Source organism: Oryzias melastigma, linkage group LG12, assembly GCF_002922805.2.
Source record: "Oryzias melastigma strain HK-1 linkage group LG12, ASM292280v2, whole genome shotgun sequence".
Classification (NCBI taxonomy): domain Eukaryota; kingdom Metazoa; phylum Chordata; class Actinopteri; order Beloniformes; family Adrianichthyidae; genus Oryzias; species Oryzias melastigma.
Genome location: NC_050523.1, coordinates 15,914,448 through 15,937,483, shown reverse-complemented (window position 1 = coordinate 15,937,483; position 23,036 = coordinate 15,914,448). Strand labels below are relative to the sequence as shown.

Sequence of the window (23,036 nt, the reverse complement as noted above, 5' to 3'; positions counted from 1 at the left end):
ATAATGCAATTAAATTCCCACATTTGACCCCGCAGACCACTGTCACCGCAGTTGACCCGCACGCAATTGTCATTTGCATGCGTGGAAAGGCGCGCGTCAAATCCTGCACTCGGGTTTGTTCTGTAGGAGAACAAATGAGGAGATTTAACTATACCTGCACTCGAAAGCGGAGGAATAATTCCCACCCTCGTCTTTAGAGTCCTCCCATGTCATAACCCTCATTCATTTTCTCCATCCAGCCCCAAAAAATGCAATTACGCACATCCCCACGACGGAGCTCCTCTCTGACCCCCAAACTTTCTTCTCCAACAGTTTGGAACAAAAGAAGACAAAATCATAATTTTCGGTAATATTATTAGAGCTGGCAGCGAATAACTGGAGGATGTGAACCCCTCACCCTCCCTCCCGAAACGCACCGCACAAACGCGCGCACTTGTAATCCCCCCTCAGTTTCTGCAGCAGCGTCCACGGCCACGGGGCGCAGACGGGCTGCGGCGTGGACGGATGCCACTTCATCACCGCGCGCCTTCCGATCCCCCGCACGCCGACTTCTCCTCATCTGACTGCTGGGAAAGTTGCGGGACTTTAAATCCCGATTTTTGCTAAATAAAACCCAATTTGAACTTGTAGCTCTGCAACGGCGGAAGGAGGGAAGAAAAAAGAAGGAGGGAACAGTTGGTAATGCTGGGAGGAAAACTGACAGGGATTCTTTTCCATTCGGGATAAACATCTGATTGAGTTTGGAGTCGTCTGGTTTACGTCGCTGGATTTTGGGAATAAAAGGAGGAATGGTGAGAGGCGCACGCACCGTTTCCTTTCAGTTCTGATTGCATTTTCTCTTCGCATCTTCTTTAAAATAAGATAATATTTTTACTGTGGATAAAAATGTACTTCTATAATCAACTTTTTAAAAAGTTATTTGAACCACTCTCCAAATCCACCTTTGATTTGGGATCAAATGCGTCTCTGGGACGTGTCTGTGTTCGCAGGTTGCGTCGCGCGCACGGAGGAGATCCGCTCCGAGGGAATAAACAGTGCGCAAAGTTGCGCCCTTTTCCCTTGAGGGAGTTACCCGCAGGTCTGATCCGAACGAGCGCGAGCCCGCAGAGGGAAAAAAGAGAGATGGGGACGCGCCAGTGCGTGGGACTCACCGCACTTCTCCTGTGCACAGGTGAGCCCCTCAGAGGAGGAGAAAACTCCTGCGCGCGCACAGCTCAACAGGATGGTAAAAAAGAAACTGTAAATACATCAACCTTTACTGAGTGACTTGATTCAGCCTAGAACATTTAATTAAATGCAAATCGCATGCTTTTCTGCCAACAGCACATATATAATTTATGAGACATATAATTAGCTGTAAGCTGTTGTGGCAGAATACAAAATGACTTGTAATATTAAGAGGATTGAACTGTGACAGATGCCTAGAGAGTATGCAGGTTTGTTCATGGGGTGCTGTGCAGCAAAAGGGTGCAGACAATAAGTGAGCATGGCACTGCAGCGCAGCAAGAATAACAACAGGCTGCAGACACAACCCAGGGAAATGGAAGGAATGCACCCTCTCCTCTGGGTTTGTGCAGATCCAAAAGGGAGAAACAATAAACAAATGTTTCCCCAATTTTTTACATAGGCATTTTAAAGCTGCTATGTTTTGATTATGTTTTGTAACTTGCATTTCATTGTGTAGCCATGTGATGAAAAAATCTATGTTCTGGAGTAAAAATTTCCCATTTTCACTTTTTAATTAGCAATGTGTACATGGTAACAGTGGCGGACATAGGAGTTTGGGGGCCCAGGGCGAACCTTTAGATGGGGCCCTCAGCAGAAATTGTATCAATCCTTTCTTTTTTGAAATTCTTATGGTAAAATGTATGTAATATTTTTAATTTACCTGGTTTTACAAAATACAATTAAAAACACAAAAATATGAGATTAATGGAACTAAACAATATCCTATGGAGTGGTGTCAACAATTTTATTTATTTATTTTTATTTTTACAAAATTACTGTTTTCTGCCCTTCCTTTTGCCTTTCCTGTCTTCTCATTCTTGGCTTTATGTTCTCTTTCAGTTCCTTTATTTGTTCTCTTTCTCCAGTTTTGAAAGTGTGGCAACAAACTTTTTTTGGTTTCTCTTTGCTTTGTTATTTTTTTCCACAGCTGATTGACTTACCCTTTTTTCTTGTCAAACTCTTGTAAGTGTCTCTCTGGTAGCTACGTTGCTGATGCTGAAATATTCCATTGTGACAGATTTATAGGGGAGGATAAAACACTTTCACATGAGCGGTCTTATGGCATCCCGGTGATTTTTTAAAGTTTATTATGACAGAGTCAAAAAATGACAGTTATTAAAACTATTTTTGAAATAATTTACATCTTTAGCTTGGGGCCCTCAAAGCTTTGGGTGCCCCAGGCAGTCGCCTACCTTTGCCTAATGGTAAGTCCGCTCTTGCAAGGAAAGAGGTCCTAGAAGACGTTCATGTTCCCATTGAGGAATTCCGGTTCTGGATATTGATGTCTGCTGCCAGGTTCTCTTGGAAATATTCAACATCAAAGTCCTGTTTTCACTAAGTGGTATGGTACGGTCCAGTTTAGAACGGTCGCCTTTTTTTCCCCCTTTTTTTATATCTGTCATTGGGGCATATCTGTTTAAGAAAGTGGGAAAATTACAAGTTTTCACCAGAAAATATATTTACAATCCAACTTCAAAGAAGCTAATAATAAAAAACTCTGAGGACCTAGCATTCTACCATCATTTAAACGCATCATTGACATACAAATCTTTTCTTTCTCGGATACATGAAAAGAGTTTCCCCTCCAGTTTTGTGTGTGCGTAAAGAAACAATTTTTAAAAATGTGTGCTTCAAGCTGTTGTAATTTTAATTTGTGCATATGTAAATTGTATTTTGTATATTTTGGAATTTCATGACTTTTATACTTATGCACGAATGTAATGTAGAGTTACAAATCTAGAATGACACACACACAAATCAGGATGTCAATTTTCTCTCCACAGAAAAATTCTTAATGGGTCAATTTTATAATAGAAAAACAGACTGGACCAGAGTGTAACAATCGGTGGACTCACAACTCTTCATCGTATTTAAGCTGTAAAAGAAAAATATTTTTGAGATTTGCATCGCTTCAACATTAAAAAACAATCCTTTAACTGTAGGTGATGGACATGTGCTAGTAAACATTAGATAAAGAAGTATAATTTTCTACCGGCTTGTCTAGTTTGAACAAATATACTCGTGTTTAAGAACTCAGATTTAGAGACATGTCTAGTGTGAACGTAGCTGAAGGCTGTGATAGAAGTATATGGACACAACTTCCATAAACCAGATGGGTTTCAGGTTCACAACAAACTGTTTTTGTCAACCAAAGGCTAATCTTTTAGTTGCAAAATTTTATTACAATTGCTTTATTGCCACATGATGTATAATTTTACTTCATATAATCTATAAAAAACAAAACTAAACAAAAATATTGGTGTAATTGGATCCATTTACTCTTAAAAGGTCTAAAAACCTTTTTCCGGGCTATCAATGCACTAATATTGCTGATTATGTTACCTAAATTAATGCAGCATGTTAAAATTTTGGCTCAATTTCTTGTCTTTTTACATATATCGTCAACTTTTACAACCAAAACTCCAAATTTCCTGTTTTTTGTTTCCCTGTTCATAACATTTTCCATGAAACCGTTCATCTTTTCTTTATGTAACTGAACTCCAGCGGATTAAAAACAAACAAATTGGAAAAAGTATTATAAATCTTTGTATTTTTTTGGTTACCCCAAGTTGCCTCTAACAGACAAGACTGATTAATCAGACCGACCTGACCAGCTCTGGCTGGAATGGAGAGAAGGACTAAAGGAGGGGATTACAAAAAAGGAAAGGTTTCATCTTGTCAGTCAACCGCAGCTGCTCAGAGTCTCAGAGGACATTATGAGTCTCAAACCACCTGATTGCTTTCACTCTCAGGTTGTTGTCTCTGGAAGGCCGGCGCACTGACAGGCACATGGAATAAAGACACAGCACAGTCCTCTGTCAGATTGAATGTCAGCACAATTGGAAATACTTCACTCTCAATATTAGGATATATGCTGGCAGTTTTTGCAGAAGGAAGACTTTTCTTCTTATTGAAAAACATAAATGGGATTTTTTCCCCCCTAGAAAAAGCTGATTAATATATCTTCCCTAAAAAAATAAAAATAAAAAAAAACAAGTCTGCGAAAACCTAATTCCTTCCTTTGCTCGCTATATGTTACCAAGTCTTTCATCATTGTTTGGCTGAATTTCTTTTAGCTACAGTTTAATAGCTTTTTTTTAAGTTTTAGTTCCTGTTTTATTTTGTAGAATTTGTTTTTAGACAGAACCATTCAATTCAAATTCTTACTTTTCTGATTGTTACAGTGTTTTCACTCTCACAGTCACCGGGGTTTCTTCTACTTTGGCCGAATCCTCCTTGATGTTTCATCTATATGCAATTGCTAGGCTGATTCCTCAGGTTCTTTGCCATTTTATTTTTCTTTGTTAAGATATAAGCTCTAACAGAAGTCTTTAGATGATAAAAATATAGATACCACAGTTAAAAAATCTTTAGTTATTCATCCCTTTTAGTTAGATTTAAAAATGTATCCAAACAATGAAACAAATTTGGGGATGAAAAAAACTGAGAATACCGCACACATTCTTTGTAAATTCAAAATAAATAAGAATTGCTTTCAGAAACACACAAAAAAGAATAACTTTTATGTATTTTTTAATGATTTTTTTGTTCTTAAATATTTTAATTGCTGCCTTCGTCCATTTGTAATAAATCAACACTCTGGTTTAAAAATGAAAACTTGTTATTATTTGTTTAACTGCATGTCTTTTTTTGAAATTGGATATTTTTGCAAACATTTTTGTGAATCATTGTTATGTTTTCTGCTTTTTTCCCCCCTTAAAACATAGTAGTATGTCTATAAATATGTTTACTCCTAGTTATAGTGTAAACTGACAGTTAAGTAAAAATCCTTCCATGTAAATCAAAGGTTTTTCCAGATATTTATAGCTACAAAAAAACAATCAATCCATTTTTAATATTTTCTTAGAACTTCTTTGCTGTTGAAGAAAATAATTTTAAAAATTCTGTAAGAGCAAAACTGTAGAAAATTCTTACCAGGAAGGAAAAATAACAAGAGAAAACTCTTTGAAGTTCTACCTGAAAGGAGATTTTGCAAATTGGTCCATATAAATGCATGAAGGAACATATTTCTACAGGTGTGTAGCGTGGTTCTAACAACAATATAAGTCAGAGAATAATACATTTACATCTCTGCAATACCATGGTGCTTTACAGACGTGAATAGATGTTGATAATTTATACAAGTAATTGCATTTGAAGATGAAATGGGAGAAAATTAAATTATTATTACTGTTATTTTTAATATACTTTAAAAGTCTTACAGCACAAGCAGCTTCCATAAACTTCAAATGCCAATTTGCAGATCACCTATGCATTGTTGCAAGAACAAAAGACAATTGCAAAAACTTTTAATGCCAAGGTGCTCATGTGAAGTCGGCAAGATCATGGATAAATTATGAAATAATTGGGTTATTCTTTGTTCTTCAGGCTATGTAGGTTTTCCAGTAATCCACAGTCTCATGTAACCTGTTAGGGTTTATTTTAATTCCACGCTCTGTCAGACAGTAGCCTGATAGGGTCTACTTAGAACAAGAGTTTTTATGCTTGTCATGCCGCGGTAAGGCCAGCCTTAGATTGTGCGTTTGGCTTTGGTCTTGTCTCCAGTTAATTGAAATAGCTTCTATTCTGTTCATGGTTTTTGTCTTCCATTCAGCAAAGGTGAAAGAATGTTTGAAGTTCAGTAATGTTGGTTTCATTTTAGAAGGCATTCCTATTGTTTTGTTTTGTTCTGTTTTTTAAATTACAGATGTATTAATTAAAAAAAGGTGTAATAAAAAAAAACAGTGAAAAAAGTAAATTTTGTTCTTTTTTATAAAAAAAAATCAGAATTATTTAAATGCTAAACTAAAAAGGTTACATATACCAGTTGTTGTGTCCTTCAAAATTAAGAAAAATGACACAAGAACATAATAAAAACACAGTCTTTAAACGAAAGCTTAAGACTTTTTTATTTTTTCATGTTTTTATTGCTTACTGTAACAAAACTGCTATTTAAGTAACCATTATTAAAAGAAAAAATCTTTTTTTGTTTTCACAATACAGTGTCATTTTGCCACAGTTGTAATCACATGTTGGCAGAAACATGGGGATGCATGTGGTTTTATTGCATCTCTCATTTATATTTTTCAATTATTTTGATCTTAAATGATTTGTAGTTTAAACACTGCTACAGTCTTTGACTTTGACGCTGTTACAGTCACATTTGGAAGTATTTTCAAGAACCTGTGTTTAGTTCCTTTCCCACAACTGAATTTCCTATGAACTTATTAGGAGTGCAGTTTTTTTGGGGAACTTTCACATGCAGGCAGCTTATCAGTGAGATAGTCTTTGAATGTGAGCTAGAGACTTTTCCACTCGGCGTGAAGCTGCGTTCTGGCATGTGGTCATCAAAGAAGGCTTCTGTGAAAAACTGCTTTTGTCTTGTTAGGAGTTGTTCAGCCTGCTCTGGCGTGTTGTTTTCTGAAGTGATTAGGAGCAAACATCAAACTGCATGCACCCAGCTTTTGTTTTCAGCCTGCTGGTACCCAAATGGGCCCTTCTTTTGAACGGAAAACGCTCAAACTGATAAACAGATTTGTCCACTTGAGTCACAATTTCATAACGGTGAGCAGAAGAAGAAGAAAACATATTTTTGTGCATTTCCTCCTTGCACCCCATCCTCTGTCTGTATGACCTCCAGCGTTTCTTTCAATAATTCCCATTACATTTTTAGACGAATGGCTTTTCATGTTAAACCAATCATGATTTAAATGTGACCTTGAATTATGAAGAACTATAGCTATACCGCAATATCCATTTAATATATATAAAAAATGCTAAGTTCTCTCACCACAGAGTATGGGTCATGTGTGCCTGATGTATTTCTCCTTCTCTTCTTTCAGAAGTTAACACTTTCTGAGGCATTATTGACAGTTTTCATTATTTTTTTTAACATATCCCATTAATCTTTCATGAAGCAGACTTTTAGAACTTTTTTAAAACTTCTGGTCATAGCAGACCTATTTACTTGTTACTTGTTCTGTACGTCTTTGCTACATGATGAACAAAAATCTAAAACTACAAACACATCAGGCACTATGATGAGACCGGACTAAACTCGGGTTCTTGAACCCGCTTTAGCATTCAGTGTTCAGACTGGACTGCTGCTTCTCAATACTACTCACAGTTGGAAGGAGAAAATCTAGCAAATCTTGTTCCAAGATTTTCCTTTCACAGCTCTATTCCTGATATGAAAGACTTGATGTCATATAATTCCAGCCTGGCACAAATCGCAATTGTTATTGTTTCCTTTATGATCTATCCATCTACTCCCGCTCATGTGGGACCAGCAGTCTGAGCAAAGATGCTCATACTTCCTTCTCCCAGGCAACTTCCTCCAGCTCCTCTGGAGGATCCCGAGGCGTTCCTAGGCATAGCCTCTCCAGTGTGTCCGTGTCTTACTTGGGGTATCCGCCTAGTGGAACATAACCGAAAAACCTCTTAAGGGATGTCCGAGCCACCTCAACTGGCTTTTCTCAATGTGGAGGAGAAGCGGCTCTACTCCAAACTCTCTCTGGGCGACTCACCCTATCTCTAAGGGAGCGCCTTAGAGAGGAAACTCATTTCAGCCGCTTGTATTCGGCATCTCGTACTTTCGGTCATGACCCAGAGCTCATGAACATAGGTGAGTACTGGAATGAAGATCGGCTGGTAAATTGAGACTGCATAATGGCAATCCGCCTGTCTTACCTCGCTCGTGTAAAAGACCCCAAGACATTTAAATTCCTTCACCTGAGGCAGGAGCTCTCCAACCACCCTAAAAGGGCAAACTACCTTTCTCTGGTCGAGAACCATGGCTTCAGACTTGCCGGTCCTGACCCTCATTCCAGCCACTTCACACTTGACTGAAAACTGCTCCAATGCATGCTGAAGGCAACAGAACAACATCATCTGCAAAGAGAAGAAAGAAAATCCTGTGGCCTCCAAACCAGATCCCCTCCGAGCCCTGCCCGCACCTAGAAATTCTGTCCATGAAGACTTGAATGCATCATACGTCAGTACTAACCAAATCCCTGATTGGTCAAAGTTCAACTGGTTTAACTTTCAACTCGTTTTCAATGCATTTTGTACGTAGAGCCCGAAAACCCCAAAACTTGCGTAGCAATGTGCAAACTCAAGAGTTTTTGTGCGTATACTTTTTTTAGGAAGTGGTCACTTGAATGCGCATTGTCGAGGCTGGTGTGAACGTAGGTTCATGCTTATGTCAGAATTCTTTATATCAGGCACTTTTACCCGCTGCCGTCATAAGAAAATTAGGTTTTCTTCGAAACGTTTCCATGATCAAACTTAACACTCGCATTAAAATAAAATCCCAATTGTACCTGAAGCCTTGTTGCTGAAAGGCAACGATGACCAGAAAGCTGCCTGATGCTGTCACTCGATGCACTCAAAGGGTATTATTCTAATCAGAATCAGAATTTCCTTTATTGTTTTTGTATGCACAACAAAATTATGATGCTCCAAAGATGTTCAAAAAAGTCAGGATTAAAAATAAAATTTAAATATTAAATATTAAATATGTACATCTAGATTTGACAAAGGATAATAAAAAACTCTGCCAGTGACCAAAGAGTAATATAGTATTGATAGATAACCTATAGGTCAAGTGAGAGAAACGGATATTCAAAAATGTGGACTACAGACTAAAATAACGGGTTGAAGTCTGTAGATTTTCCTTTTATTTTGTATATCTTGGTCATGTTGTCTCCAGGGCTTCTGTCTTTCAAGGCAACTGGACTGTGATCGTTTTTTTTCCCTGTTTACTTTAGAAGATATTTTGCTGCCTATTGAAGTCTCTTCATCATATCTTCATCAGAGGAAATTCAAACGGATGAAAGTCTGGCTCCAGCTGACTTGATGTGGTCAGGAATCAGATCATGAGTGAAATCTATGGTTTTGATTCAGATAGAGTTGTATGTGGACATTAGTGAAAAAAATTGACTTCAAGTTAAATGAATTGTAAGTTGTACAATTTTTCAAGGGTTCTTTGAACAATTTTGGCCAATTTTCCTTGCCTTATTGGATAGGAGCTATTTCTTTAGATTTATTTTTTTTAATTTACAGTTTTTTATGTTAGAAATGTCTTGGTTTTGTGTTTTATGTGTAATCAGCTCATCATTTGTGAGCTTTTTAATTGCAATCCAGTACTAAAGTCAATGGCTTGAGTCGCCTGGTTGCTGAGACAAAACTATTAACTGGAGGAATCAGTTCATGGGCTTCCAGGCAGAGGAGCATTCAGCATTTCTTCACAGGTGAATCCCGTCTTCTTTTTTATCCATCCACTTCTGTCTTCTCAAAGTTTAGTGCTGAGCGTCAGCAGCCTTTGTTATGTAAATGTGCTCGTGCTGAAAGCTGCTTTTCCTGGGAGAAGCCAGGGAAAACCAGGTTCCCTAATCTCCCACCCTGGTTGCGGAAAACCAAAGCCGCTTTCATGCAGCCGTCCCGTTCGGCCACCGAGGCGTCTTCACCGAGCTTCTATGAAATGAGACAAATATCGTATCATTACGATGCATTTATGTCCCTCTTCCAAGCCAGGAGTAGTCTCACAAGAGAATCAGAGGTGGAGCAGGTGTTATTTGTAAGAGTAAGACAGAATGGTGTGACATTGGAGTGATGTAGCTAACATTCCTCACCTATAAATACGCAGACAGTTGTTGACCTGCTTTTTCTGATGAATTTCCTTTTTTGTGATGTGTGTAGAACTACAGGAGACTTTTTTACCAAAGAAAATACAAGGTTAAGGGTCATCAAACTTTAATTTCTCACACAGCCTTGAATTACCTTTAAAAAATGTGTTCTAGATAGTAAACAAAAAATTGGATAACTGACACCACAGAAAAGAAGAGAAAGTTGTTTTGTAATATGACATAAAGATGCAAATTTGTTTTTGTTCATAAGTTTATTTGTATTAATCTGCAATGCTCAGGTTTGACCACCTGTAGCAGTACGGCAACAAACTTGCTCTTTTAAGGTTTCCGTAGAAGACAATAAGTGGGAACATTGTCTTTTTGTCTGGAGCAGCAAGTAAATGTACAAGACCAGCTTCCATGCACAGTGTGATGCCTTTTGACTGTGAGGAGTGCTTAAGCTGTAGTCAGACGCACTCAAACGGAGGCTTGACCTGTACAGGAACTGCTATGTATGTATTGCAGAGTGTTGGTAAGGATAATGTAAGTTGCACGCAGACGTGACACATGGTTGATGCAGTCATATGGTGCCCAAATCCAGGCCTCGAGGGTCGGTGTCCAACATGTTTTTCAACCAGCCTGCCATTGAAGCTCCTCATCTAATTTTCTCATTTCTATCAGTCAGACTGTTCATAAGGGATGCAAAAGAGCATTGACTTATCACGTGAACAGCACCCTTGCACAGTGCACAGGGTTGGGGTTTAAAAAAATAAGGAAAAATTCATACAACGTGACTGCATCTCACCTACTTAACCCTTACTTTTGCTTGAATGTTGTTTAAGTGTTTGCCATGACCTGTCATTCACAGCAAGCAGATAGAAAAAATAAGGTGCTTGAACATTTTCGCCCCATGGGGTCTCAGAGTGGCCTTCGACCTTGATATTTTCTCTGGGCCAACTCCGCACCCTGTACAAGTTTGTCCATTTTTTTGCACTCAGATAGCCAGTATCCACCCGTAAGCTTAGTAGTGACTAAGACTTTACGGCTCACTTTCAGTAATGCTGTAAGAGGCCAAAATAGAGCTTTTACATGAACTTATAACTAGAGATTTGTGGCTAAACAAAGACGAACTTCCTTTGCGTCTCTGTTGCGCAACAGCTTCATGAAAAAGGCTTTAACCTCCCTGGAGGTGCTTTCTGGGATTTACCTGTTCGGGAAGGTATCCGGATAGGTGGAGACACCTGATACCTGCTTCATCTGAGCAGGACAGACTGTCGTTATATACTATATAAGCACTAAAATGTCAAATACGTGGAAATGTAGTCCAGATGGTCATGTGATAGTAATCTCTCAAGTAAAGCTTGATACAAGAAAAAAATATATATAAAAATTAAAAAATGGCATGAATAGAGTTTGGACAGCATAGCTGGGAAATCTGGATAACTTTTAACTCATATGAACTCTTACAGAAACACAATCCTGAAGTTCAGGATTGGAAAAAATAACACGATTTTGCAAATCATCTAAATGCATGCCTTTAACTTTTTAATATCAAAGCGTTCTGTTCCTGCTCTGCTACTAGACAGAGTATATCTGCATCTTTATCTTTCATTTTACAAAGGCAGTTGGAAAGCTCTTATCCAAATTTTGTTTTCCCTCCTTTTGCTCATGTGGGCTTTAGAAAAGTGGACTGAGGTTAAAAGTCTAACAAAAAACAAGAAGATTTATCTGTAATTTCATCGCAGATTTCCAAATATTCCCTTCTCAGTTTAAACAAATTCATATGAAGAAGAACCCAGAACTGGAAACTTTGTTGCCAGAAGGCGTGAAAGCTATTCAGACACTCTTATTTAACTTTGAATGGGAATGTTAAGGCAAATACTAGTTTTTCATGTCAATATTTATGCATAAATAATGTATTAAAATTGTTATTTTTGAAATTTCCACAAAGCTTGTATTACAACCTCTTATTTCTATATCTACAGCATCAAAATTAGTTAAAAATAAGTTTATGTTTTAGAAGAATTTGACTAAGAAAAGGTACTGCACACCTTCCCTATACCCCCCAAAACTCCTATTTGTCTAAAAAACCTCACTGCTTCCTTTATGTGGAAGAACAACTCAGCGCTGAGCTCTGCTTATCAATGTGTATTTAAATATTTAATGTTTGTTTGATGCAGGAAGCAAACAAACTTTAGAGACGTTATTGCTTACTACCATAGAGGCAAGCTTTAGCAATAAAATACAAGGCACCTGGCAATGAAATAAAGTGTCCAAACAACTTGCTGAGCACATAGTGTTTTACAGTATTTGTTAAGACAAAATACGAATGCAGAAGTAGAGTGTTGGAGGAGCAGTCTGGTCTCACAGTGAGAAGGCCACAGTTTGAATCCTGTCTGTGTGTGGAGTTTACACGTTCTCCCAGTGCATGTGTGTGTTTTCTCTGGCTTCCTCCAACTGACCAAAAACAATCCTAATAGGTTAATTAAGGATTCCAATTTGTCCAAGGATAGGCTCCAGCAACTCTGTAACTGAAAAGGATTAATGAGGTCTGGAAAATGGATGGAAGCCAGTTGTGTTGAACTGTTGAACATCTAGATTTTTTGATTTGGAAATCAAACATATTTGTAACCTTTAGTGTCAAGTAAAAATGGAAATAATCCTTCACCAAAGCTTAAAAGCACTGATGAGATTCCAAAACGAGCAGGATTTAAATGTTATTTCAGCTTCACTGATAGTTCTGGTGATATTGGCTGGGTGCCTAAGCTCGAGTTAGGGTTATACCTTGAGTCACTTTTATTAAAACATTTCTCATTTCTGCAAATGTTGTTTTCTTTTTCTATCTAATCATAAAAGCTCATAGTGGACTTTGGCTGGGAACAGCTTATTTTAGTGTTTGTATAACCAGTATCTATTTTTAATACTTTGATTTTTTACAAAGCTTCTGATGCTTAAAATTTTGTGTTAAATAGATTAAATGAAATAATCAAAAACTGATAAATATGGAAACTCAGACAATAAAAAAAAACACACAAAAATGTTGCTAAAAGTTTTTTTTTCCTTAGCTAAAATATGAATTTTGAATGATCATAGGGTGTATTCAGACTAGAAAAGTAAGTTGGTCCGGACCGAGCCCTAAACCTTGCGTTTGGTCTGTATTCAGACTGCCGTCATTTGGACATTTCTAAACGTCTGTATCAACGTCAGGTATATTTTTTACTGTTACTTAGGGATGATGGAGGCATGCTGCAAGGCTGTTACTGGTGAGACAATGGTTTTGAAGGTACGCTGATGCGTGTTCATGAAATATAGATTATCAGAAAAACATTGTGATAAGCAAAATGTATCACGTTAAAAGTTGTTTACTTCATGTAATGTCTGGCTACGGTGGCCCTTTTGGTCCAGTTGTTCCACTCCCAGCATGGAGCCCATTCAGACTGAGGAAACTCAATCTGATTGGAAACGAACTGAGACTACTTTGAAAGATGGTTCTGAGGGTAGTTCTTGGTCTTGGACCGGTTTATTATCAGGGGAAGCAAACTGTGATTCACTTTAAATGAACCAAATGTCTGAATACGCCCAAAAATTTGACAGTGCTCTTTGGGTTGTGTGAAAATAAGTACTGACAGTTAACTTTAAAAAACCTAAAAATTAAAAATGTACAACCTAAGTCTACTTAAAAATAAATAACATGCTTGTATGATAAGCATTAAGCTAGGTTATGTAAACCTTCCCTAAGAAAAACAATTGGTTAATCAAAGAAATCTAATTTTAATTCAGCAAACCTCTCCAAGGCATTAATCGTTTAAACATGAATAACAAATAGGACCTGGAGGTTTAAAACACATCCTAAAAAGTGCAAATGAGTGAGTAATCTCCAATCAGCCCCTGCATTGTCATTTTGGAAATGTCAAGTTTCCATTAAGAAAATCAATCCAGTGTATGAAGAGGAGTGTTGCACAACAGCCAAGTCAGAGCAAGCACTTACTAAATACAACAGGATGTGTCAGTCAGGGAGAGATGATGGAGCTCCGGGGCTGTCATTCCGTTTTATAGGTACACTTCACCCGCTCTTCTTTGGAGGTCTTTATCCTGGCTGTACTGCATTCATCCTTTACATCCAGCCAGCATCCGTTTTGCCCTTCGTGAACATTCACTTGTAACTGAATAGACGCTGCATCTTTTCTGCTTCATTACATCTGTAATCGCATATGCACTTCATTCTGAGGGCTTTGCTCACTTATAGAGGTTGCTGAACTATTGTTGCTAAGGTTGTCTTTATGTAGTTTGATTATCGAGTTGGAATTTCATGAGTGGTCTCCTGAGTGTCTCAGTTCTTCATTGTCCAACCGACTGTTCAGTTGTCAGGATGGAATGGTGTTGCAGCAAGCAGTTCAATTCATGTTTCATCAAACTTTATGTCACTTCATTTAGTGTTAATGACATTAAAGAAGCAACTGAAGTAGAACCATTAACATTTAATAGAAGCTTTATAAAAGAAGTTACCTTTTCATGCAGTATATGTTCTGTATGTGTGTGAATAACCTCAGATTAAACCTCTATTATTCATGTATTTTAATTACAGATTGTAGCTCATAGAGAATATATGAAGGATATTTAGCTCTTTTTCATTTGTTTTTGCTTTTTGTTATGTCATAATTCAGCGTACTAAAATGACCTGAATTGAGACAGTCAGAAAATAAGCTTGGCCATATAGAAGAGTGTATTGTGCCGGGATGATCTGGATCAGCAGCTCGGTTTGGGTATTAGCACAAAGAGCTCGCTGGAAATGAATGGCTTTAAATCAGAACAGGGGATCATATCATTGGAGACGCGCCAGCCAAGTGGCAAAAAGCCACCCGAATAAGTGACTGCTGCCTGTAAAACCAGAGCAGAACCACTGCCTCAGTTTTTCTAGAACTACTACTTTCCGTCATCCTGACCTACAATCAGTTAGCCTGTGAAACTGTCTGGAAACGGTGATGTGGAGGTCCCAAATGGAGATGTGGCCTGTTGGTAAAAACAACAAATGTGACAAAATGTGGGCATTAAAAATTTGAGCTCTTGAAAAAAAAGAAAAAGAAAAAAGTAATAAACTGTAAAAAAGCTAAATAATAATAATAATAAAAAAAATCCATCCATCCATCTTGGTATACGGTGATACATATTGATATATGGCGAGGCATATCAATACCGATATATGACGATACATATCGATATTGATATATGGAGCTACACAGTGATATTGATATATGGCGATATATATATTGTTACATGCTGATATATCGATATATATCAATGTTAATATATAGCAAAATCTATCTATATCTATACTTTATCTATATAGAAATATAAAATAAGAATCTTATTGTTTATTATGTAAAGTAATGTATTATAAAGTCATTTTAAAAAATCCTATTTTTGGACATAAATACACAGACTTGTTAGGAAAATTATATTTTAAAAAGTGAATCAAGATTTTTTTTTTAAATAAACCTGTTGAGCTTATATGAATATTTAAGATTGATAAAAAACATGCTATCGTTTTTCCTTTAGTGGCTTGTTAAAATGGACCCGTGTGTTGTCATATGAACAGCGCCACAGCATATGTTTTACCAACAGCTGTTCCAGGTTGTTTTTGAGAGACTGGGCTTTGGCCGGTCAAGAAAATATAAGTCACATTAGCAGTTACATCCACGGTTAGGAGTCTGTCACTGAACACACACACCTTCCTGAAGTTTAGGAAGAAGAAAAACTCCATATCTGCTCGTGGAGTGTGGAGTTTATGTAAACACACACGAGCAGTAAAGTATACAACAAAGGATGTTTGCTTGGCTGTTGCGCACGTCAATTAAGTGACACACGTCCTGACGAGGACAATGATTGGCTGATGCCAATAAAAAATACATATATATCTTTTGGTTTATTTTATTTTTCATGACTCGCGATCTACCCACAATTCAATTGCGATTAAAATACTGAGCACCCCTAATATAAAAAAAAGGAACAAAAAAAAGACCAACTTGTATAGAAACGATGTTTCTGTTTACACTAGGCAGAGTTTGTCTAACATTTCTAGCTTAATGTTATTCACATTTTAAAATAAAGATTGAAAGATTGCAGGTTTGATTCCCACTCTACTTTGGCGTATCCTTGGGCAAGGCAGTGAAGTTTACATTGCTCCTGGTGGTTTAAATTAAAACTCTTCTTTTTAAGGTTTAACATAAAATGTAAGCTTTTATTTATCTTAGGTTAAGTTTACCTGGAAAATGAACTTTGATAGAAAAAAAAAGTTTTTGTGATATCTAAACTTAGATAATATTTTAACCCAGATTTTCTTATGTAGGTTAGTTTCACTGATTCCTGTCAAGACTAAAAATCTCCATATTAAACATTGACCAACTTAAATATTTTACCATTTTTTTATGGAAGGGAGATAAAGTTGGAGTTATATTGCAAAGAAATCCCTGATGGTTAATATACTATAGCACTACTCTGTACTTTTAGGATCTGTTTTAAAAGGTGAAATACAGTGTGTCATGCTATTGTGAATTAGTGTCACTAACTTTTCAAGCAGCATTTACAGCAAAAAAAAAAAAAAGCTTCAAAGTGTTCATCTGGCTCACCAAATGAAGCTCATACAAACTAAATGTGACATTGTTCTCAGATCTCACTTCCCTGCTAGATAGAAAAGCCAATCATTTATTGTTGCTGCCAGATTTAGTTGCCCCGGGGGCCACATCCAGCCCTCAGGCCTTAGTTTTGCTCCGATTTGGTCTCGGGCGAGCAGTTTCAAAAGGTGCATTCTCTGTATTTGATTTAAGGGTGGTGTTTATGCTCAGTTGGTATCAAACTTTTCATTCATGTTCTGCATTCTCTGGATCTGACTGGACGCAGAAAAATCATTCGATGTTAACGTCAAAGCCATCATTCACCTCAAAGAAACACGCTGCCCTAATTATTCTATGCAGGGACTCACATTTGGGTTTTATTCTTGCACATTTTTGTACAAAAAATGCCTGATATTTTTTTCTTTTTAGCAGCAGAGTTTGTGTAACGAGGTGCACGCTGATTATCACACAGAAGGAACAGGAGTTGACAAAAAATAAAAAAATGGGCTATAACAGTAATTTTATTCAAGCAAGCTTAGTTTTCTGATGACATTCAAATTGAATGTTGAATCAGAATTAGGCAAGTCTCCGAAATTTAAAATTACAGTCTTCAGGCAGTCTTGCATAAATGGATATTACTCTTTCAGCTTCTTTTGAGTAGGAGCTTCTGTCGACTGCTTTCCTGAAATCATAGGATGAATATCACTGTGGTTGGGGAAAAAAAACAAAAAACAACAGTGAAAAATTGTCCCCGTTTCCCAAAAGGTTCTGCTTGACTAATGAGATCAAACACAAAGCGGATAAGACGGAAGAATAATCGATATAAACGTGAATAATCACATTCAGATGAAATAGTTCCCATCTATTCTAGTGTTTAGAGAATTGGGACTCCAGCATGCGGACTCCCATTATCACTGACACACGCACGTGTGCGGCATCAATACAGATTTTGAAACACATCCCGGCTGTGCACTGTAAACACACTGAGACGCAGGCTCACCTCCTTGGGCAAACAACTTCACAGCCACTGAACTGGGAAAGGATCCCACCCTGCGGGAGGTCTTGAGGCAATTAGCATAACTAACAGAAGACTTCATACGAGCAGAAAATAAAATTACAAAGTAAAGCTGAGGCACTCAAAGCAGTGGGAATGTTGACTCCTCTGTTGATTTGTCTTTCTGTGAAAGATTGGTGAAGAGGTCTCGTCTTTGCACTCTGCAGGTTCAGCCTTGAAAGACGATGAATGACTAAGACAGAGATGATCTATGACTCAAGAACACACCAAACCTACACATTCTCACTCCTAACTCATCAGATATGGTTCGGGAAGCATGACTCTTTGACGTTTTGGTTGTCCCCAACTGGTGATTTTTTTGACGTTCTGGCTGTTCCCATTAAATCAGGGGTCCTCAACCCTCGGGATGCGGTACCGGACGCAGTAACATACGCACAACTGGGACCAGGTCAAGGTACCAGTACTGGTCCAGTACTACAAACCCACGGCCCATGTCCTGAGGGTTGGGAACCCCTGATCAAGCTGGATCACCTGTGCTCTTGTTCTTGACTGTGGACCACGCCTCTGACTTGTCATCTCGCATCTCAGAGTGATTCCTGGTGGATCATCTATGCTCCTGTTCTTGGCCGTGGACCACGCCTCTGGCTTGTCATCTCGCATCTCAGAGTGATTCCTGGTTGATCGTCTATGCTCCTGTTCTTGGCCGTGGACCACGCCTCTGGCTTGTCATCTCGCATCTCAGAGTGATTCCTGGTTGATCGTCTATGTTCCTGTTCTTGGCCGTGGACCACGCCTCTGGCTTGTTCGCATCTCAGAGAGATTCCTGGTGGATCATCTGTGCTCCCGTTCTTGACTGTGGGCCACATGTCTGGCTTGTCATCACGCATCTCAGATTGGGAATGATTCCTGGTGGATCATCCATGCTCCTGTTCTTGGCCGTGGACCACGCCTCCAGCTTTTATTGGCTGTGGACCTCGCCCCCATCTGTCCTCTAGTCCGATCTGGCTTAACTCAATTCAAATATGTAGTTATAGAGTTAGATAAGCTAATTCTTCTTTAATAGTTCTGGTACATCGCAGGTCCGTCCTGGGAGAGGATCTCTCCTTCATGTGAACATCCCTAAGGTTTTTCCTTTTTCCTGAAATTAGATTTTTTGAAAATTTTAATTACTGGGAAAGAGGGTCCAAGGACAGGGATAACCAGTTTAATTTAGTCTGTTTAGTTTAGCAATCAGCTATTGTTAAAAAGTTATGACCGACCTTTTGCTTTTGTACAATTACTAGCATGGCGCCCAATGAGGCAACTGTTTTGTGATATTGGGCTACAAAAAATAAAATGTAATTTATTTGATAAGCAAATGCATTTTTTTTCCATCTGTGGCCCGTTACCAAGCAGCTCTTGGACCAGTTCCGGTTCGCGGCTCAGAGGTTGGGGACCCTTGATTTAATGGGAACAGCCAGCACGTCAAAAAACAACGAATCAGGGACACCCAAAACGTCAAAAAGTAACGTGGAGGGGACCCGAACCATACATCCATATATGGCAATTTGGGAGTGAGAATGAGATGGCTAAATGGAAATTCTTGAACACACTTGTAGCAAAAGGAGTTCACACTGGTCTGTCCCTTGCCGATACTAGCGCATGTTTGAGGCTTGGTACAAATTGTTGAAGCGGTGCAAATCTCACAAAATCTTGCTTCAGGTTTTTCTTTTACGGCTTTATTCTGATATATGAAAGACATTCTGTCATATAATTCCATCCGGGCGCTAACCATAATATTTTATTTCTCCTCTATGATTAATTTAAATAGTTAGTTTCTCTGTGAATTAAAATTGATACCATCCACACATCACTACGGCCCAATGCGAATTCTTTCTTTCTCCAGACTCCTTCATTTAGCCCTCCAAACGGAGAATTATGGAAAATAGTGTCTCAGACTTTGTACATTACTTCCGCTCGATGACGTCACCAATAGTTGCCGGTCAGCTAGCATCAGCGCAGAGCTTCCAGCGCTCGAATATACATAACAACAGGCGTTTTAGAACTTTAAAAAGGTCATGCTACAACCACGGCACAGTAAGACGCGGAACCCCCTTGTGGGGCAGGGGCCTGTATCCCTCTTCTAAAAGGGGAGGATATTAAAAAAATATATTTTGGACACCACTTCCGTTACAAATGCCCCTTCAAATGGAGGTATAGGAAGAAGGGAAGAATTTGGATTGGGCCTACCAAATCTGAGTCCTTTGTTGGTCAAAGCCCAACTGGTTTCAACACGCATTCAGCGGTCAAATGTTTTCTACGATGAGCCTAAAAACTGACATTAAGACTGAATCCGAATTGCTCCCCAACTCATACGGCTTTTCCCTATCCCTACGTTTATCCCTCTAAGTGGAGAGATATGGAAAAAGTAGTGTCTTCAAATGCAGACTATTGATGACATCATTGATAGTCACCGCTCAACTACGTTAGCACACAGCTGAAAGCGCTTGGAAAATAAATAACAGTATCAGTTTTAGAACTGTAAAAAGTTATGCAATGACAAAAACTCCTTTACGTATCCCATTGAATAATAACATACTTACATTTAAATGTAAACTTTTGTGCTTCAGAGCTTACCCATGTGAAGACATACGTTTCCCCTCTGCCCACAAGTGCAACGCGGATCACCGTACCGCGGAGGGATAGCCAACCCCAAGTCAAAACTTTCAAATCCCTTTGCAATCTGAACAATACGGAGGAGCAAGAGGTAGGGAAGCAATTTAGATTTACGCTAAAACGTGTGTAGAACACAAGAGTTTTGAACAGGAAAGCTCAGATCGTTGAGTGTAGCTGCTTTAACATGGCGTGAACAAAGCATTAGAACTTCTTTCATGGGCTGATCTCCCAAGAGTTCCTCAAAATACAATGAATCCCAAAAGTTGTGGAGGAAAAAACACAAATTTTCTCCTCTGTGTGTCATTTATAATGGCATGCTGCAGTTGCTAATGACAGCAGTGATGGGAAAGGTTTTTCTGGCATTACATTCAGGTCATTTTATTTCTACTTCAGTTTGTTCTTTCGATTGGAAAATAAGATTTGTAACTGTGGCAGCGATTCAGAGGAGTTTGTTTGGACGAGACTCAATTTTTTCTGTTTTTTTTTCTGTTAAATCTTGTCTTATCAAAGCTTTTTGAGGGTTAGGTTGCTCGCTATCCAGTTTGCAGGACACAAGAGGAAAGAAAACAAACATTGTTCATCCCATCAACCCATACTGGGGCTGACTGCGATAGGCACATTTTTTTGTTTCGAACTTGATAGACACGGTGGAGCCGGAGCCTGAGGGGAAATTATTCCAAACCTTCAGAAACGCGTCCCCCAAACCAGGAGTGAATTCCCATAACAATTTTCAGCAACACTGCCTCAAGGGAGGTAAACATAAATGAGAGCGCCAGCCAATGAAAAAAAATGCATTAGGATTTCCATCTTCTTAAACCTATATCTGTAAACTGTAGGTAGTGCTACTCTCCCTCAGCAAACCAAGTGAGGCCCGGAACACTTCAACCATAGTGATAAATAGATTGGAATAGTTTTTGCACTTTTCGAACTTCATAATTGTTTAGGTTTGGGGGAAATGTTCACTTGAGGATGGAATTTGTGAGTCAGTGTCAGCTCAAGGACAGGGTTTTGTTACTGGTGGACACAAGTTGTTCGGTCTTCATGATAATTCCTCATATAGTTAACTTTTTGTGCATTATGGAGTCAGACGCTGTTTTATATAAGGATTTGATTTCAGCAGCTGTATAGGTTTAACTCGGACCGGTGATGATGCACTGGCCCGAAGAATGAGACACAGATATTGATCGATCTGTGGGCTTCGGGCCAGACTTTAGCTCAAAATTGCAAGGAGCCTTAAAAAACTGTTATTGGTCAATTTCTTGTTAACGTTAAATGTGCTGATGGCCAGTTTGTAGGTTCTATCAGGACAGAAAATTGCAATCTGTTCTGTGGTGGTCCAGATGTCATCATGGAATGAGAAAAATCTGGTGTTGAGTTAAACACTACGAGGGTGTGAGTGTGTGTTGTTGAATGAGGTTTTGTGAAATAGGAATGTTGACCTTGAATGTGTGTGCTTTTACATTTTCTTTCAGACTGCCAAACATGAAGTTTGTGAAGAGCTGCACTAATAAGAAATCAGGATTTGCCACAGAAGTGTGTGGATGAAGGTGGTTGATCTTCATTTTTTACCTGCTTAATTTTGTATGTTTTTTTTCTGTCAAAAGATAAAGCTGATTGAAAAACAAAAGAGATTCTCAAATTAAGCATCTGAATCTATTTAAGGATTTTTGTGTTGTGCTCTAGTTAAATGAAGATGTGTAGATTTTGCATATAGAAGTGAGCTTGCAGTACCACGCTTCAATCTGCAACACAAAACCTGTAGCCGGATCACAATGAACTCAATTTACGTGTCAAATTCGGGTCATTTTCCTCTTTTTTTTAAATAATTTCTAGCAAGATATTTGTCCAAAACTGTGATCATAAACTTGATGCTCTTGGTGCCTGAGGGAGAAGCTACTGACAAAGTTTTTCACAACTTTTTACTGCTACATTGGAGAACATGGATGATGTTGAGAGGTTTATGTATTTTGAAGAGCTCCATAAAGACATCAGAAGGCACGTGGGTTCATGCGATCATTCAGAGACTCTCCCAGTACGGTGAAGTTCGCCATCTGTTGCAGGGACTGTTCCTTCCTTGTCCCACTAAAAGTTGGTGATATAGAACCCATAAAAGTGAAGGAAATGGCATCTGCAGCACGTCTGTAACATTATGATTAGCTGGGTGGTAAACGTGCATAATTATGACTCTTCTTGAAGTGTTGAAGCTTCCCAGCGTTGCATTTATATTGTTTACAACTTTGATTGCTAGTAGTCTCATCTGCTGAATAGACTGGGGTTTAGATAAACTTCTGTAAGTCGTCATGCAGTAGTGTTTAAAATATGACTTTTATAATATGCAAATTGCTATGTAGTATTTAGATGTTTGCTTAAGATCCTAAATAGTTTTGCAAGTTGTTATTATTTTAAAGCAGGGGCGGGGTAAGCCATATGCAGCCCGTCAAACTATGCAATCTGTCCCGCCAAACTAGAATAAATTGTGAAAATCCTTTTTATTGTTTTGTTTCTCCTGTAATTCTGGTGTGTCCACATCGATGATGTACTATGGATCCGTTGATCCATAATGAGGAAACTGGAGAAATCCATCACGGATGTGACGTCATCAATGTGTGACTTTGTTGTTTTTAATAGATTTAAGCCAAAATAATTCCTCAACGCCACGACTAAAATTTTTTATGTAAGGGAGAAAGCTCAACAAGGTGTTCTTTGTCATAAATTGGTAATGGAGGGCTGATAGCATCAGATCTTAAACTGTGGAATAAGGTATTTCATAATATCTATTAAGGTATTAATAAGAAGTTGGTGGTAAATATTTTTTTGGCTTTCTTAGAAAAGTGTTCCCACTGTTTTTGACAAGTTAAATTACTGGACTCTAGACCTGTTTTTTTTTTTTTTTTTTTTTTT

At 38.3% G+C, this 23,036-nt stretch overlaps 1 protein-coding gene across 1 annotated transcript in view; it reads left to right on the top strand.

Annotated features, from left to right (window-relative positions):
- Positions 1-259: 259 nt before the first annotated feature.
- The window catches only part of si:dkey-112m2.1 (transmembrane protein 132C), a 213,916-nt gene continuing 191,139 nt past the window's right edge, over positions 260-23,036 (top strand). The window contains exons 1-2 of the mRNA XM_024257731.2: positions 260-791; positions 990-1,171. Coding sequence (XP_024113499.1) covers positions 1,123-1,171 — 49 coding nt within the window. The 5' untranslated portion in view covers positions 260-791; positions 990-1,122. The remainder of the gene's footprint in view (positions 792-989; positions 1,172-23,036) is intronic.